At 43.0% G+C, this 19,578-nt stretch overlaps 1 protein-coding gene across 3 annotated transcripts; it reads right to left on the reverse strand.

Annotated features, from left to right (window-relative positions):
- Nucleotides 1-6,743: 6,743 nt before the first annotated feature.
- On the reverse strand, nt 6,744-13,219 carry KLF6 (KLF transcription factor 6). 3 transcript variants are annotated; one of them, XM_059818723.1, is made up of 4 exons: nt 12,960-13,219; nt 9,656-10,103; nt 7,674-7,797; nt 6,744-7,252 (listed from the first exon to the last, which is right to left on the reverse strand). In XM_059818723.1, exons 1-4 carry the CDS (start codon nt 13,059-13,061, stop codon nt 7,201-7,203), a joined length of 726 nt encoding a protein of 241 aa, XP_059674706.1. In that variant the 5' UTR covers nt 13,062-13,219; the 3' UTR covers nt 6,744-7,200. The 3 variants fall into 3 exon arrangements, with proteins under 3 accessions (XP_059674706.1, XP_059674705.1, XP_059674707.1); XM_059818722.1 differs by having other exon boundaries at nt 9,530-10,103; XM_059818724.1 differs by lacking the exon at nt 7,674-7,797 and having other exon boundaries at nt 9,530-10,103.
- Between the last annotated feature and the right edge of the window lie 6,359 nt (nt 13,220-19,578).

A 19,578-nucleotide genomic window follows, 5' to 3' on the forward strand; every position in this document is an offset into this window, starting at 1 on the left:
TCCAGAATTCAGCAAATACATTGCCTTCCCCAGCCCTGTTAGATACTTTGCCTTTGTCCAGAACTGACCACACACTCTGCTTCTGAAATGCACAGGGGCAATAAAAAGAATATGGAGGTTTAGCAAGTGAGGCACTGAGGGACTAATATTCAGCAATGCTAATTCCAGCTAAATTTATATTGTATTGAAAGAAAGTGCTGTTAAAGAACAGCTTGGCTTACATCAAGACATGTGGTTACCAGATTACTTTCTATCTCCGCTCAAAAACATTTAGAGAATTTCTCATTAAAATTATTTAAAGTGAAACAAGTCCAATAAATCTACTTAAGCGTGTTGTTGCATTGCCTCGTTTGTGCTGAAAAAATGTTGCCTGTTTTTTACATTCTATTTTAACTGTACATATGAGGCTTTACTCGCCCATTAACAAAATACATCACCTCCCAATTGCTTTCTATACCTCCTTAAATGTTAAACATAAACACATATACCATCTGTTTCCTATCATGACACCAATCCAAAATGGCTGCACTAGACACCTCCGCACAATAGATCATCTTAAAACACCTTAGCAGTTTTGCTTTATGGAGTTATTTTTCCTGTGACAAATTATAAACCTATATTTCAGAAACACGACCAATCTGTAGCCTCAATTGCAAATTCTGAATAGTTTCGCTTGATTTTAACAAAATGTGCTGGCTTGTACCTGATGCAGCACTTTTTTTAAAGCCATAGGCCACCTTTGTTGCTATGGTATCCTACAAATCCAGTTAATTTCTTCAGTTAATAATTTCTCAGCTAATAATTGGTGAAGCATTCAGATTGAAAACATTACAGTTCAATATAGTCACTGCTATAACTTACAAAATTATTATGTAGCTGTTGTGTAACTGAAACTGCAGAACCAATTACAAGGTCTATCATCAGTCTGCAATCAAAAATAAATTTCAGAAAAAGGATCACATTTCTGATTAAAAAAAATCAGCTTTACAACGCTTGCACTTGTAAACTCCGGCTATCAAATGTTCAATGGGAAATGGACAAAATATAGTCATAAATGTCACTGAATTAAAGTTTGGTTCTGAATGGATTTCAAACGCACTTCTTCCTCAGGTTCAGCTCTATGAAAAAATGACTGTGTCTGGAGCAAGTTGAATTCAGTGAGGAATTTCTCCTTGACTTAAATGAGCTTTTGACCAAGGCCTCACAATATTAATGCATGAACCTGCAAACCCTTATTTCCCAGGGTAGCTCCAATGAATCCTAGACTGATGAAACCTCTGTAGACCTATGTGCAAAAGCAATACTCCGTCTGCTCATTCTCCCGTATATGTAAGAGCTCAAATGGTTATGAGACAGTAGTGCTACAGGTTTGATCAAAAAGAAATGCCATATATCTAGGGACCATGAATAAGGGATGAAACAGCCAGTGTAGAGGTAAAAGAGCTAAAGGGAAAAAAAATAAAGGTACTATTGCCTTGGACTGTATAATCTCAGCAGAGTTTCTTGCCATGTCAGAGGCTTTGTTTCAGAAGAACCTGTGAATGCCTCTTGGCTACACAATCCCATGGGATGAAGCAAAAGCAGGCAGATTTCTGTGGGGGTACGAGCTGCTCAGTAACCTCCTGTCAGCAGAAATAAAGAACTGGAGTATTGGTGTTGTTGCCTACTCTATAAACCAGTGCTACCCGAGCAAGCAAAGCTGAAAAACCTTGAGAAAGAAGTATTGCAGAGACTTCCTATCCAAGTCATTTTGTCTCCAAGGAATTTTTGAAAAATGGAGGAACAAGAAGGAAATACAGGTCCTTTTATGCTTTAAAAGGCAGAGGGGAAACCTTTACCTGTGTCCCACACCCCGCCCCCCGCTCTTGTGCAGTTAGAGCTCCCCTTACTGTTTTAGTCTGCCTTAACTCCTCTCTCCAGACAAGGCTAAGGAGACCTCCAATGGATGGACCATGGAGCTTTCCTCTTATTAAAGGTTGCCTCTCCCTGTTGTGTGCATATGTAAGATCACGTACTCTTTTGGTGCTGCATAAGTAACACTCAGCTACCTTTTGAAACAATCACCACAGTTCTTCCTTCTCCTTGTTTTTAATTTTGCTTCTGCTATTTGTGTGGTTTACAGAGGTTGTTTTAATTTCTCAGAGCTTGCAGTGCAATTAAAGAAAATAAAGAGCGTATGCTCAAGTCGTTGAGAAGAATGGAAGAGGTAAAAGATGGACACAACGGCAGAGGTACCATGAACGACTCCTAAAGAGGAAAGAATAAAATACAGCTTGTCTTCAACATGCTCCAGCAGGCACAACAATTCTAGATTCACTTTATAACAAATCATAATATGGTTTAGAGGTGACAGAGACAGTAACTTCTAAACCATATGAACATCCAGTTTAAGAAAATAGCAATCACTTGTCTATTGTGAACTTCAAAGTCATGCTCTATTTATAATATACAGTTGTTCAAATAAGTTGGTAAACTGTGATATGCCCTACTTGCACTGACCACTTGTATGCCAGGATTTTTCACACCCAAGAGGAAAAAAAAAAAGAAAAACAAACACCCAAATAGGTTCTGTTCTGGGATTTTAACTGTTTCATCTTGACCTTTGCATGCACGTATGTGTGCCTAAGTGCACAAACATGCCATATCTAACCTTTGCAGCAAGAAGCTAACATGTTGGCTCACAGGCTCTGTCCTCTTTTTCACCTTGTTAACCTCAGTTGAAGTTGTTGGAACTTGTTGAGGCTACTAATCCAGGTCCATACCTAAGCCACCTGACTTCTTCACCCTCAAATTCATATCCCTTCCCATCTGCTTTGCATTTCAAAATCCAGAATTAAGCAAGCCTGCAGCAGATGTGCATGTTGAAATGCCCTAACTCTGAAATGGCTATTGCTTTCTGCTTTGTAGTTTCCTTGTTGCCCAATAGCTCTGTCACTAGCCTTTTTTTTTCCTGAACACCCCTGTTTTTTCAGTACAACCTCTCTGAGAAAAAAAAGGGGGTGGGATCCCAATAACATCCTTAATAATGGAGTTATCAGGCCTTTTTTTTTTTTTTTTGTAGGTACAGTAAGACACAGCCCTGCATGACACACACCCAATAAACAGGCAAAAATTTGCCAATCCTTGTTCTATATTACACACCCATTGAACATTTTGGGTGGGGAACCTCCAAGGTCAAGCTCAGTTCTTTAAAAATATTTCCATTTCCACGCTGTATACAGATGAGGAGGTAAAATGTCACAATCCCTAAAACTCGGCAGCTTTTTCTATTTCTACTGCAACCGTAACTAAGTTTCCCAGAAGACATCTGTGTTTCATTGTGTGAGATATTGTACCAGTGGTAAAATTTAATATATCCCTCTCATCGCAGATCACGGATTTGCTTAAGTTGCCATTTCTTCCTTGCCTGTACAGAGGCATATTATCTACTTACTAGCTCGCTGCAGGGCGAACTGAGGTAGGTGGCAAGGGTCTCTCCCTTCACACTATTTCTGCCTCAACCTTTATTTATTTACTCAATTCTTTTCTGCACCATTTTTAGACCCTTTCTCATCTAAAACCATGAAATGTGCAATTACTGTGAACTGAACTCACATGTTCAAAGTCAGTTTCTCAGCATATAACTTTGCCATTTCTGCCAGTGCTGTTACTCTGTGCTTAAAGGATTTTTAACACCAGCATGAGTGAAGCAAAAGCCACAAGGCAACATTAAACAAGTTCTGCATGTGTCCCAAGCTGGTGTACATGCCAGGCATGCTTTGAAGAGCCATTGCTCTGAAAAAATGCAGTTCACGGAGGCTTGCGTTTGGCTGGTTGAAGGTCACCACCAGCATGTGGGTCAGGTCAGCCCTACAGCATACTCAGCTCTGTGCACCTGGGCCAGGCAGATCTCACGTGGTTCCTTCCCTGCATTCCTTCCCACAACTGCGCCTTCAAGGCTGCGGGCTTGCTTCCCCATCAACCCGGCAGTTCAAAGGCCCATGCTCTGCAGTAAAAGCTAAGGACAGGTGCCTCCAGCCCAGCCACCGCCTTTCTGGTGTTTTCCTTCACTTTAAATGCCCACTGAATCTCCTCTCCCACACGCAGAACTTGTCCTATGTGCATTCACCTCTCCAGAACAAACAATTTGGAATAAAGGTGCAGTCTTCCAGTAACAATCACGTTAACCATTTATTCCGCTGAGACAAAAGATGAGTCAACAACAGCTTTTCAGATATGGAAGAACTTTTAGTTTCTACTGCCAAAATTACCTTCTCATCAGGGCTTGTCTTCCACAAAGCGACATGACCCAGAGGCGTTTGTACCTGCGACCAGGTGACTCAAGGCAAAGCGTCAACATAGTATTTGACATCGTTTGGTGTGTAGGACATCAGAGAGGAGAAAGATGAAACCAGACACGTGATGCTGATAAGAATTTCTTTTTATGTTATTCCAATAAAAAATACATTCATACAGAAATATAACAATCTTGCAAAAAACAATTTCAAATAAAATCTTGTAAAACAAAATTTTTACAAAAATCTTACAAAGAGATTCTTTAGATAACAGGGTGCTTCAAAAACAAAAAAAGAAATTTCACTAATAGAAACTTTTTCTTCTTAAATTTCAAGCAAAAATGTTTTATTTTTTTATTTTTCAGCTTGATTGAGGCTCAGTTATCACCTGAACAAAATGTACTTGCTTATTAAGAAAATTACAGGCATTTGACATATGGCACACAGCCCCACCCCATCCACACAAGTTTGATGGTATTTCACAATTGAGACAAGCCAGTGCAAGTTTAATTTTTTTTGTTTGGGGTTGGGTTTTTTTTTGTTTGTTTGTTTTTGCCTTTGTTTACTTTCTTGTTTATAAGAATTATGGCTAAGCCAAGGACAATGCAAACAAGGAGTTAAACACACAACAAAACCCAACTCTAAATAGAAATCCATTTTCTGGGAAATTTTGTTTGTTTTGGGGAAGAAAAAAAAAGTGCATTTTCAGGCAATTTAAACCAAAAATGAAATGAGAATGATTTAAGCCTGTGTGTTCCTTAGAACCAGATCACTTGCATATATTTTTTTTTAAACCACTTATCTACATACATTTCCAGGAAGAGATACCAAAATATTAGCATAGTAAGCAAGACCAATAATAAATAGAAAAAGAAACAGGTCACATGTTTCTTTGCATCGACTGTAGTGAGCTGGTTTTAAAAAGAAAAAAAAAATACTGCTTTTGGACAGACTATTTCTACTCTAGGAAAAAACAGTCTTTATTTTAGCTGAACTATGTAAAATTAGAGCTCAACCACCACAACGACTAGCTCACTCACAGGTCCTCCAGTAAGCTGGAAGGCCAAAACCCGAGTGTATTTCATCTGCACACAGCTAATATTCTTTCAGCATGCCAATATTCGGTTCATATCATTCTTAAATGGCCACAGATACGCTATTCCAGACAACCTAATAACTACAAAACACAGTCAGCAGTCTGAGAAGGACTGAATGCCAACAAAGCCTTTAGCATACCATTAAGCTAAAGGTAAAGCCTCTAAAAATGCTAGATTTTAATTAACTGTATCTTTTGTTTCTTTGTCTCCTTAATAACCGTATTGCGGGGGGGAGAGGGAATATTTTGATGGGCTGTGGCATTTTCTAGCTATGTGTTCTAATTTTTTTCCTTTTAAAAAAAATATTTATATATTATCTATATATATACACACATACACAGACTGTACACACAAATATACATACACAATTATTTTTCTGCCCACTTTTAAAAAAAAAGTAATATAGTTTCTTTCTGTATGACCAACAGATAGCTAGATATATAGATGTGAAACTTGTGCCTTTTAAGCAAATACATCTTTTAATACTCCTGTATCTTTAATATGTATGAAAACTTGACATATTAAGTACAGTTGGGGTGTGTATATACACAGTTGTTGTGCAAGGTCAATATAAAAAAAGTCTCAAGGTGGCAGAACTGGTCAGGTATTCAATTGGCATATGCATTATACTGTAACACAGTCAAATTGTCTAAGTTAAACAAATACTGTACTGACATGAACGACTTTTCTCTATATTTGTCTTTGTGAAGGAGGACCCTGGAAGTAACCTTTTTTCCCCTCATATTATACATTTGATACAGTACAATGCCAGGTGAAAAGAGAGCCTTAATAAAGCATGCATCACCCATACCCCTGTATAAGACCCCCTACAAGAGAAGGTCACTTGCATAAGGCACCATTATTAAGGTCAACAGTGCATTAACAGCTAGAAAACCAGAAGTTAGTCCTCAAGGCATAAATAAGAGAAAAATTAGCTGCATGAGAAAAATCAGTTTCTAACCAATAGTGGTTTTATCCACCCAACAGAAAAAATTATTCATGTTCCATACATTATGTAACATTAGACCAATTGTATTTTAGCTGCTCTTAACAGGAATCAAAACTGCAGTCCTGATTAAAGAATGGAAAAGCATATAGTTCCCCAGAACCATGCAATAACCTTTGTATTATAATGAAAAGTTATAGTTGTGTTACATTTGTAAATACACAGCTTATACAATGGATTACAAATGAGCTCTGTAGCAAGTAAAACAAGCTACTTGACACATTGCACGTTTAATAGCTGCACCAGACACCTAAAGCTCCTCTCACACAGGAACGGGGAGGTCCCCCATCTCCATTCTGGCATCCTGACGCTTTTTATTCCCCCTTTTCCCCTCTCCATTTTCCCTCTAAAAAGGTGCAGACACCCCTCCCCCCACCCCTTGGAAATGATTGGTGGTCGTCCCATCTCACGAGATATTCCTCACATACAAGACATTCAGACTATTTTTTTTCTCTTACAGTTATAAAACAACCACAAGAAAAAAAATGTGCCTCAGCATACAGTCATCAAGAGATCCTCATCGCATACAGTCGCCCAATCATTAACATTCTCAGTGCACATGCTCACGGCAAAGGCTTAGGAGCCACTCAGAAGGTTAGATACCAGTGTATGAGTCCAGGAAACCCCAAACATCACGCACCGCGGTTGCTATGCCGTTTCTTACATGACTTATTAGCCCTCAAAAGACCTTCAAGGAAGTGAGGTCCTGGAGGCAACTGGGTAGGGTGCAAAATGGCATGCTTTGGCTGGAACACGCATCCCTCCGCTCAAGGCTCTTCAACCTTGACGCCTCTTAGCCCGCAGGATTCACCTCTTGACCCGTTCAGAGGTGTCTCTTCATGTGAAGGGCCAGGTGGTCAGACCTGGAAAAACACCTGCAAGGCAAGAGTCAGGTTGCGCATTAGCCCACGGTTGCTGGCACTCAGGACGCGATACGCCTGGCTGAGGCACCCCCCTTGCTCTGCCACTCCAAAACGCGGATGGTGGAGGAGGGATTTTGCATTCCCTGGATACACGGGAGCACTCAAGGTGTCTGTGGGCACCCAGGAGCGCTGCAGATGGGTGGTAATGCTAGGGACTTCTCAACACCCATCTGCAACATCAGGCTACGAACCACATCCCACAGATTAGTAAAACGGGAGGTTTTTTCCCAGGCTCAATATACAATAATCCCTTAAAAATACCAGACGCAGTTGCGTTCCCAAACGATTCCTTCACAAGTGAAAAGCAGCCTAGACTCACTTTCCAACAAGCATTAAAAAGAACTATTTGAAAAGGTGCATTTCAGTCACATACCTGTCACAGTGACTACATTTAAAAGGCTTGGCACCAGTGTGCTTTCTGAAGTGTCTGGTTAATTCATCGCTTCTTGCAAAACGCCACTCACACCCTTCCCATGAACATCTGTAAGGCTTTTCCCCTACAAAGAAAGCAGATTACACGTTAGTCATGACTTCATTCAAAGAAAGATAGGTGCTATCCCATTCATTTTCTACGTAAACCTCCTCCACCCCCCAAAGACAGACGATTTTATTTAACCTATCTGAATGCTTCAGAACATGTAGGCAAAAAAGGCTTGCAAAATTCATCCACATGATTCCTACTTAACTATTTTGCTGCAACAGCCCATCGAATAATCTCATTCTTATTAAAAAAAAGAAGGCGATTAAACAGGCTCACAGGAAACAAAGAAATCCAACCTTCTACCATTCCTGTTCATCTGTAATGGTAGGCTTACTCCCAAAAAGGTATCATTCACCTCAAAGATGATTAAAGACAGCACAGCTAGGCTCCAAAATGCAATTAGGCTACTGTATTGCATCAAAGTCCTCTGTCGCACACTCATCTGCATAACATGCAACCTCCTTTCTGCTGAGCCACATATTCTTGGAAAAGCCTGCATGCCACTTTGAACACTGCTATTTCAGCATTCAAGAAATACCACTTCCATTCACAGGAACGTTCTCAGCCAGACAGCACCAGGACAACAGTTCTGCAATACTTCTGAGGCCGGCAGCTATTTATGTCTGCTCAACCACCACGGTTTCAGTGGAAGTTGTTCTTTCCTCTTGAAATAATCTTGTTTTATCTGACTCCTGCATGACAATGGGAGCATCCAAGCTTGCTCAGACTTCCCATAAAAGCCACAAAATGCTGAGCTCACAAGTCAAAATAGGATCTTTTCCTTGAATTCTCTTTCCACATCTTGGGAGGGAAAAAAACCCCAACCATATAGGTCTTTGCATTGGTAGACCAAGAACGCCAGGCCAATTCCTCACATTAAGCGATGGCTATTGAGCCAAGGCGCAGCTCTACATATCTGTAACTGCTGTCAAAGAGATGTCAAATAATAATGCTCAAACAAGGAAATCAGCAGACTACTTCAATCATAAAATATTTATAAAAGCTCTGAGGTGTCTATCTTCCTCACTTTCTTTCCCAACAATACATAGGATTGTTATTTTTAGTTCAGGTTCCATAACAATAAAACGCTGTTGCTCAGTATTTTGGGATGAAATTATACAGTAAATCATACATTTGTAAGTTCAATTAGGCAGATATGTTAGCAGGGCTACAACACACTGTGGCTTTCCAAGATTTTTGCTGATAATGGTGGCACACTAAACTGTTAAATAATTTACAACTATAGCTATACTTTGTATCGTCAAGGCCTTGGGATGTCTGATTGAATAGACCTGACGTAGATGGAACCATGAAAACAAGCTCCTACAGAATTTAGTGATCTGACTGATTTTTGGATATGACCTTCCTTTTTTTTTTTTTTTTTGCAAGAAAGTCTCACCGCACTTTCGCTTTAGAAATAAACGTCAACAAAGGTCTAGCGTCTATTTTGGTTAGACCTTTGCTCCTGAAGACCGCGTGCCGCTGCAGCTTCCCGACTACTGCCTGTTTAGACGGGTGGCTATTTGCTATGACAGCAGACTAGTCTACCACCAACTGTCTTGGCTTCAGCTCGCTTACAAAGAGAATGAGGAAGGGATGTCGTCCATGCTGGTAAGCCTCTACTACTATTACATCATCTCTCCAAACCTGGGCTCCCACCCAGTAATTGCGTAACTCTGTGACACCACCACCGTCAGGGGTATTCCCTACAGTACTTGCCAACTCTTAATAAGCATATGGTTACTGACCTGTATGAGTGCGCTGATGTGCTTTCAGATGTGAACTTTTGGTGTAAACTTTCCTGCAACCGTTAAAATGACACCTGTGAACACGCCTTCTGCCATCTGGCGAGGTGTCACCATTGGCGGGTGTACCTTTTTCTGCAGTCTTTCCAGTGGTACCGGTACGAAGTTTCCCCGGTGAATGCAACTCACCCGGCGTACAATTCCATAGCTGGGAAGAAGGCTCCTTGCTCAGCTCAGGAGACGAAGGGGGAGTGGAAGTGACAGACGAACTCAAGTTTCCTGAACTGGCTAAAACATCGCTTATAGGGTCAGAGGTAAACTTTGTCGTGGGTGAGAGCTCCTCAGAGCTGTCTGAAGATTCGCTGCTCACGTCAGAATTCAAACTGTTGGTCTCTAAGTTCTGACTAGTAAGACTGTCCTCTTTTGGGACACACGTGCTCTTCAGTTCAGATTCCTCCTTTTTCTCTCGTGCCAGAATAATTTTGGTCCAGAGATCCTCTTGGCTATCAAATTTGATTTCAGATGCAGAAACATAACAGGGTTCACTTTGAAGATACCGTTCCAGCTCCAAACACGTCTAGGTGAAAGAGAGGGAAGAAAAAAGGGAAAAGTTACAAGCTTGCTTTAAAAATAAACCCAATTGTATTTTACACTTCAAAAAACATGCAGGAATGCAGTACGTTCGATTTGAGGTTTCTAGGTTCAAAACAAATTAAAGGCTCCTCCAGCCGTAACTAGGTGACTGTTACGATGAAAAGAAATCAATTTTCGAGACCTGGGCAGGAGTTCAAACGCACAGCTGAAGGTGCAAGTCAGCTTTGGTTTCCAAAATAGCATTCTAATGAGTCAGTCAAATTATCATCACTCTCATCATAAAATCTGTGTTTTCAGTAGGCTGACGTTGAAAAGGACCATAGAGAACCACAACAAATAATTACACTTCGCTCTCGCGCCTCGTCTAATTTCAAGTTGTTTTGTATTTCTCTCACACAAACACGAGGCTCAAAGGACCCAACTGAACACAATGTGATCTGACACGCAGTTAAAACCCAAACGCTGTGTCAGAAAACAAAGCCACATTTCAGCATGGCTGTGGAGCTGCTGGCCAGTCTTCTGGGGACATCAACGGAGCAGCAGACATCCTCCCATTTCCTGTGCATGAGAACGCAGCACACTCGACTTTCAAAGAATGTCATTTCCAAGCGCACTGGCATGCACGCCACATAACTCCAACTGCTCCCGTGCGTGCTTGGAGGAACACGGGGAACTTCAACAACAGAGGAGAAGGGAGAAAAAAGTTCCATAATAGCAATGTCCTATTCTATAGAACGCAAAACGGGAAATTACTCTGAGGTCCTGCTGGGAGTCCCACAATGAACGAGAACTTTATCTACTGGCCAAGAGTGCAACTGTATGAGTCATCTCTCTCTTTCTTTCACGCAATGCCAAAGGAGACTTCCTTTTAAAACCCTGACCATCTGCCAAGAAAGCACTCTGTTCAAACGTACATGCAACAGTACATGGACAACTTCCCCCCACCCCCCCCCCATTCCCCTCTACTCCATGAAACGAAACAAAACAAAACACAAAACCACCCCAAATGGGTGAAGCTCCGGTTTTCAATTTCAATTCACCCTGCTGACTTTCTAGCCATTTTCAGAGAACAAAAAAAAAAAAAGGGTATGAACTGTTATGGCAACAAGCTGATGTTTTGGGATTATTCTTTCCACTATAGGAAACGATCCATATGGAAGCGTTACACAGAAAATGAACACACCAAGTTTCCATACCAAACTCTACTTATTTTAGCAAGATCATCTCTTCCAAGCCCGGTAGCAAAACCTGATCCCAGATGCCACACATTCCCCTCACAGCCCCTTCCCATCTGTCCAAGAGCAGAGCTGCCATGGGAGCAGCCTCCTTTCTCCCCCAGCACCGCTCAAGTAAACTGGGTCACATGTTCTGGCCAGGCTCGGAGCTGGGCAAAAACAGGGAAAAAAACCCCAGCAACCCCAAAACCAAACCAGCCCTGCACACGGTATTTATGTATTTGTCTATAATTAGGTAACTGGTTTGCAATGCACGTTAAAAACAAAAAAGGTTTCGACAGGGACAACACAACAGCGTATTGATTTTCCATGAAAACAGGTAAAAAAGCATTTATTAAGGTCTTGTTAAACTTTCATATTCCCAGCTAATTTAAATTCCTCATTAGGTAATTAGTAATGGGGACCGGAGTGAAGCTCTCTCCGAGTTTAAATGCCTCTGAAGGCTACTGGGAACGAGGGCTGGCCCTTCGCCAAAAACCCAAATGCCTGAAGGAAACTACTTAGCTCCATTTCAATCACGTACTATGAAGCTGCCTCTTTCAAAGGGGAAAGGGGGGGAGAAGAGGCATTGCATACAATTAGTAAGCATGTGAAGGTTGTAGCACTTCGCATCGCAACCTTCTCGGGAAGGCTCCTTCGCCCTTCTGAAAAGCCGGCAGGTACCCGATCCGGCCACCGGGCTGAGCAGCACCCGGCTGGGGAGCGGAGCCAGCGGCCCCGGCCCCCCCGGGGCAACGCTACAGTGTCAGCGGCCACCGCAGCTCCTGCCGTCCCGTGGCTTGGATCAAATTGAGGATGGAAAAAAAAAAAAGGGGGGGGGGGGAAGGCAACAAAATATGTCCATTAAAGGGAAGGAGCCTCCGTTCTTCCTCCTCCCCGACCAAGGCAATTAGCACAAGGGGATCGCTGTCATATGACTGACCACTCATGGACTCCGCAAAGCTCCCTGCGCTGGCCAACACCTACGTTATATACATGTATCTATGCACACGCATAGACATGTGTACATATGTGTACATACACTCCTGTAGGGTTTTTTTTCCCCCCATCATCGCCAGGAAAAAAAAAAATAGAAATGAAAAAAAAACCCCCAACCCCACAGCAAGGGGCGAAGAGCAGCCCCCGGCCAAGGCAGGGAGCTCGGATGACAAGACCCAGCTGTGGAGGTTGGACCTGGTACAAGCGCAAAACTTTTGCCAGGACTCGGCGTGGAGCGGGCGGGAGCGGAGCGGAGCGCGGGGCTCGGCGCCGCTGCGGGAGCGGGGAGCGGAGCGGGGAGCGGAGCGGGGAGCGGCTGGGCCGCCGCCGGGCTGACAGCCCCCGGCCGGCGAGGAGAGGGGATGCGCAGCTCCGTGCCTTCCCCTCGGGACGCTTCCCCCCAAAACGCCGTCTTACTCAAAACCAGAACACCTGCTTCAAAACATCCCTACGCATCTGTGCTTAACTCTCCCCAAACTCGGTGCTGACGCTTGGGCTGTCCTTTTTTTTCTTTTCGCCTTTTTTTTTTTTTTTTTAAAAATCCGCTCATCCTTTAATACGGCTTAAAAAAAAAAAAAAAAAAACGCCCCGACAACAACAACAACACCACCGACATCCTCGTTTACCTGTTGCCAATATTCCTCCAGGGACGGCAAGGCTGAGAAGTAACCCGTGTCGTGCACAATCTGGAGTTCCTGGAAGATGCTGCACATGGGGAGAACATCCATGTCTCAAGTTGCAACAACAAAGTCAGTGCTGGTTACCAAAAATACAGATGCCTCCTTTATGTGCAGGGGTTGAGGGGTGTGTGCGGGGGGGTGTCAAACCTCTGCTCTCAGTTGCCAAGCCCCCCCCCTTCCTCCAGAGAAGAAAAAAAAAAAAAAAATAATTGTATCTATAGAGATATATATTAATTCCTTGAGGAGCTTGGGGAGGAAAAAAGACCCAAAGTTTCACGCAAAGTTTAATTGCACAGCAAGGCAGGACGTCTCCCGAGGCGGCCGCGGCGGCTCTCCCCTCCCGCGGCCGGCGGAGGACACTTGCGCAGGAGCGGACCCAATATTTGCAAACACGGCGCTGACTGCAAATGTAACCCCCCGCAAAACTTCCCTATTCAAAGCTCTGCCCGGCCGCGCCGCCGCCCCCGCCCCCCGCCCCGCGTGATCCCATTACGCCGCCTGCCGCCGCGGCCCAATCTCCGCCACGCACTCCGCGCCCCGCGTGCCAATGATGTCAGAGCCGCCCAATCGCCGCGCGGCAGGCATCGCGGCTCCTCCTGGCGTGACCGAGCCTGGCCGTGACGGCTCCCGCCATTGGCCCGATTCGAAATTCGCCCCCTCCTGATTGGCGAGCTCGGCGGCAGGCTATTTTTAGCAGGGTATATAAAGCGGGGAAGCGGCTGCCTTTTCGGAAGGGGAGGTGTGTGCTCGCGAGGCGGCCGCGCGCGAGGAGAGCCGCGCGGGGGAGGGGAGCAGGCGGCCGCGCGCTGCGCTGCCGGCGGCGGGCGCGGAGGGCGCTGCGGAGCCGCCCGCGCTGTGCGGCGGACGCTGTCGCTGTGAGGGGGGCGGAGGCGCGGGGGGCGGGGGGGCTGTCTCCGGTGGGAGGAAGCTCCCCGGCGGCGGTGGGCCTCCCCGCAGGGCGCTGCAGGCGCGGGGAGCCGCGGTTGCCCGGCAGTCCTTGCGCCCTGTGCCTGGCCGGGCCCTCGGCGGTGTTGGGGTGTCTCCTGTCTGTCTGCGGGGGGTAACCGTGAAGCCCCTGTGGCACCTTCCCCTTGTGGAAAGCTTCAAGGCAAAATCCACATATTCTACAGGTCTCCTGGGTTGTGCTTTCCTAGTGACTAGGAGTGCTAGAAAGTTACTTCCTTTTCTTTGTCCCCAAAGGGACACCCGAGGCCCTCGCTGACACTTCAGTGGGGCAGCTGGATCGCAACGCAGAACAGGTTGACCATGGTAATGGGGCTCTGCATGGAGATCTTTGCTCCCCGGGCGGGGCCCACGCAGCTACCCTGGGGATGAGTACCATGGCAGGTGTGCTCCTGCCCTGTGCCATTGGAGAAGGAAAATCCTGCTTCCCCAGGAAAAGTTCATTCTTCAGTGCCTGCTTCCACCAAAGCACAGATATTTATTTGCGTGTTGGTATCAGAGCCACTGGCTTTTTTAAGACTAGACCTGTCGATGATACGGATGTCTTAATATAATTTAAGAAAGTGGGGTTGTTAGCTTTCCAAAGGAGTGTCCAGCACACGGAACAAACACTCCTAATGTGTTTCTTTTAATAAAGGACTTCTAATTTTCCGCTGATCTTTCTATCATAATCTCTACTCCGTTATTTCCGTTTCCCCACTTTTCTTTGTATCTGTTGCTAGTTACCTACAGATGGTAACTAAGCTATTTAATGTTTGTTTCTTCTGCCTACTGTCTTCTGCGAGGTAGTGATTGCAGGTGTGAAGATGTTGATCTAACTTTCTATCCCTTAGTCTCTCATAAACTATCAATTTGGTGATTCTGTAAACAAACAACTGGTGTTCATGGTTGGATTTTCCTGTGTCTATTAAAAAAAAGGCCAAGGTCTATTGGAGTGTTATGTTTAGAAAAACAAGCCAATGCTGAAGACTTGAAACATCTAAATACAGAGAACTTAAGCTCACTTGGGTTTAGTCAGTAATTCTTTACTTGGCTTCATGTGGCCAAACACATAAATATAGATCCAAAATTGCCTTGCAGACAACGGATAGTGCAGATAGGCTTGTGTCTACTTGTGGACAAAACTAGATCCTCTGAAGAAAAATGAAGGAGAAAAAAAAAAAAAAGCCCTCAGGTCGATGAATTATACACCTTACTTGAGCCTACTTTTAGTTCTGTAGAGTTAAATATTTTGTGGCCTGAAATGCGGTGTGGGCTCCAGTCAAATATAACCTGGTAACATAACTCTGGAAATCCTTAGTGTTCGTTTAACTGACCCGCTCCCTCTTTGGAGAAGATTTTATTTTCAAACATAGTGACAGTGAATGCAACTGTCCACTCTTTCTATTTTACACTTGCCCCCTTTTAGCTGTGTTTCATATAAGAGAGATCTGGGCTTGACAGAGACTGGATGAGATTTACTGTGCCCATATGGAGTTTGAAGCATAAGGATCTTATTTTGTACGATTATCTTCAGATGGGCAGTATCTCCCAGTGAGGGATGGCTGGGGATAGCAGATGTAAATTGATGGAGATGTAATATCAAAAAGAAAAAGAAAGCTCCTTTAATAAAATGCGTTTTTAGTTGACAAGTAAGCTTTTCTGAGCTTCTGCCAGTCTGTGATTGGTTGAGCGAGATGAAGATTATTGCTATAGGAAAAAATAAACCAAATCAAAGAAAACCATGGCACAGATGTGACTATGCTGCAGTAAAAGTTGTTGAACCTGATTAAATGCTGGCTTTCATCAGGCCCTTATCAATGGGCATTTAAAAGAAAATTGACCTAAGTGTCACTGGATGCATTAGTTCTAGGTTACAACGGTATTAACAACTTTTAATCTTAAGTAACAAAAAGCATCCTTAGAACTAAAGGTCAATTCCCGGATAAGAAAGAATGGGTGAGATGGTAGAGTGAAGTAAACAGGCATAGTGTTTTTACCCGGTATATTTTTAATCAGGAATTAAAATGAAACGGTGAGTCAATAACATGCTGTGGTGGTTTAGGAGACTGTTCCATGGAACGCAAGCTGAAGGGAAACTACTGGCACTAATAGCAGCCAGGTGGAATGAAGGGATGGTGTGTGAGTTGAAGGAAATTTATTGTAGTCTACAGAGGATAATAAATATTAGTACAGTTTTTAATAGGCCCCAAAATGAAAGGAAAGGAAAGAATGAACTAGTGGAGATACTTGAAGATACAATTTGGTCCCTAATGACTTTCTTCAAGCTATACATAGTAGTAAAGTTTCAAATATCCATTTTATATCCCTGGGATTTTTTTGAATCATGCACCAGGGTGGAATTTACCTTGAAAACCTTAACTGAAAACATGTTCTAACTTAAAAAAAACCCAAACTAAAATCATTCAGTCCCTTGGGACTACACATCTTTATTTAGATGGGCCAACCAGCAACAGAGACCACCTGATTTAGAGCAGAGGCCTTTTCATTTATGGTGGTGGTGAAGGATGCCGAGGCATGTGTGCTGAATGGGCAGTGCTAATGGGTAGGGAAGGAATACAGCTGTTGAGTTCCTTGGATAAATTTCTTGTGACTGCCATACAGCTAATTCAATATGTATGTCCTTGATTATGTAGAGGTAGCCACAGATTTGCTTCCCATCCTGTAAATGTTTAGTGTGTTTTTAACTCTGTATGGTCTAGGTCATTTATAAAAGTAGCAAAAATTAGTACAAATTATATAGGATTACTCCAAATGTCGGTGTTCTGCCTGTGGAATTGCACAATGGCTTTTAAGTAGGACTGTCCACAATTTAGGATAATCAGCCAATTTACCCCTTTAAGGCTGCTGATTTACAAACATGTGCAGAGAAAAAGGCCTTGTGTGCTTTAATTTTTTTTTTGGTTCATTAATTTTAATAAGGTTCTGTCTGAAAAGCTATATTGCCACATTAAATGCCCCACCACTTCTCTGTAGTAACCGCTTTTGTCAGGGATGGCGGACTGTTCCTGGAAAATCAGCTCTCCGGCGTAGCGGGCGACAGACGGTGTTTTCCAGGTGGGCTGAGCTCCACATGAGGCAGGGGGAGCACCTGTTCTGTTCTTAGAATATTCATGCATTTTTAGAGGACACATTAACTTGCTCTGCACTGTATTCCGTGCTGAGAGTAAGAAGAGGAGAAAACCTCCTGAAAATGGTTCACATACAGCCAGATGCAGGGAGGTTAGATGAAATGGGCAGGAATCAATAGCTTGTGGTTTGATTAGGATAAATGGACTTTATTTGGGGAAAAAGAGAGAGAGAGAGAGTGTCAAGTGCACAAAAGCATTGTCGTTTAGCAGAGAACACTACTTGAAATCCGAGGTGGTAAGTTGCTAAATCGAAAACTAGCATGCAATGTGATTCTACCACAGATAAAGTAAATGCTCTTTGAGGATATATAAATAGAACTGTTATGAGTAGGCAAGCAAGTGGGGTGATTCCTGATCTGTCACTCTCGCAGAATTAGAGAATTACATTTCAGACTATAAGCCAGCCTAAGACAGAGTGAAAGGTAAAAGAATTAAAAAAGAAATAATGTCAAAAATACAGTAAGGAAGAATTTAGGTAACTGTGACCTGAACTTGTTTAGCAGACACAGAAGACAGTAAGGAGAGGTGATGTGTTGCCCTACAAATACTGGAAACAATTAACCAGAATGGAGGGAAAAAAATTGTGTCATTAGCTAATGTGAACAGAACATGAACCAATGACCCACAACTGCGTCAAAGAGAGGTGTTGTGGGTTGGGTTTTTTTCGTTTGGTTTTTTTTTTTTATCATTTTGGGCTTTTTTCACTCTTCAGACCAAACCTGGAGCTATGTAATTTCTACACTTTACCTGTTACGGAGCCTTGGAGTTCATGCTTTTAAACTCCTGTTTTCACTTCGATACTCCAAGACGTGCCTAAACAGTTGATGAGAAGGTAGCGCTCTGGGAACTGGTCTGTGATCCCCATCAGCATCCAGAAACAGCACTAGAACAAAAGGTAACGACAGACAATCCTTTTTCAGGCAGACGTGCTGTAGAATGTCTTCCCTAAGTCTGTGTACCCTCACCTTGAAGGCAATTACATTTTCCGTTTCCATAACTGGCATTGGAAAGGGGATTCTCTCTCTCGGTGCTGTGATTACGAGTGACGGTCCTCTAATTCCTGGCTTATTTGCAACCAGTTTATTATACTTCTTTCCTCATGTGCTGGTGTTGTCTTTCTGCTTGAAATAGGTCTTTTTCCTCCATGATGCTTAGCTGCTGGACATATTTATGAACAAAACATATATTCAATTTCAGCTTTTTCTTGGGTGACTGTATTGGCAAAAAATTAGACCTTATTTCCACAAGAGGCTCAGCTGCATAGTCCACTTAATAATACACAAGAGTATTATTAATAGTTATAAGTCCTAACTGAATAGGTATTTCATGGTTTCTAATACAGCAAATATCACCTATGGGTTTTTAAAGTATTTAGAAGCACTCATCCTATACAGCGTAAATAAAAATTGCACTTCAAAAAGTTAACAGTTTTCATTTTTGTGGTATCTGAACTTTAGGATGACTACTTTTCAAGCAGTGCATAAAATCTGCCATGATTTAGAAGACCTGAATTTCTATTCCTAAAAAAAGAAAAAACAAAAAAAACCACCCCAAAATGAGGTCGATTTCCAAACCTTTCTTTCTACATACAAGTAATAAATAAAAAGAAAAGCACACTTTCTTTGCAGAGCGTCTTTAGGAAAGATGGGTTTTAGGGTAAGCGTCCTCACAGGAAGTAGCAAATTTGAGCAACTGGGACTTGTCTGATGCCGAGTTACTTGGCTGCTTTTAGGAAGTTTACTGACTGCCTCCCCAGGTGGAGGAGCCGAAATTGCTATGATTAATGGTGAAAAAAGGAGCTTGAGCTAAGAAAAAAACCCCCAAACCTGTGTCACTGGGCATTTTATCATTTTCATATGACCATTTCTTCCTTTTTGCCATTGCTAATTAGTGGCCATTATTTAACAGTGCATTAAGCTGGGAAACTTAATGCAGACCGATTTTGGAAGCTGTGAGAAAAGGAACCCAACATGAACCAATCATTTTGTGGAGCGAGAGACTGGAGGACTAATGATTGTTAGAAATAGCTGGACCGCCTCACTAGCTGCTTGTGAAGCTTAATAGAAGTATACAGAATTAGACTGTAACTGTGAACTTTCATGGAAGAATGCAAAGAAGTATTTCTAAGCAGTGATGCCAATTAGACATAGGGCTGGCTTGCTTGGAGTGGTTGTGAAACTGCCTTTTCTGGGAATTAGTCACGGCAAGACCAGACAAGGAGTTGTGTGGAAGCCTCAGCCAAGAACAGCAGACCTTTGCTTGAAATAAATTACATGGCCCAGGATATCTTTTCCAGCTCGTAACATCTCTGCTCTGACTTTATGTGAAGTGCATTATGTGGGTTGTAAGTTTTGTAAAGGGTTTCTCTCTTATGTCACAGTACCCCTTTCTGTGGTGCCTGGGAGGAAAAAAAAACCACCTAACTGCTGCTGCAACAATAGGAAGCTTTCCTATTAACAGGGCTTGGGATG

Source organism: Gavia stellata, chromosome 6 (genome assembly GCF_030936135.1).
Source record: "Gavia stellata isolate bGavSte3 chromosome 6, bGavSte3.hap2, whole genome shotgun sequence".
NCBI classification, from domain to species: Eukaryota; Metazoa; Chordata; class Aves; order Gaviiformes; family Gaviidae; genus Gavia; species Gavia stellata.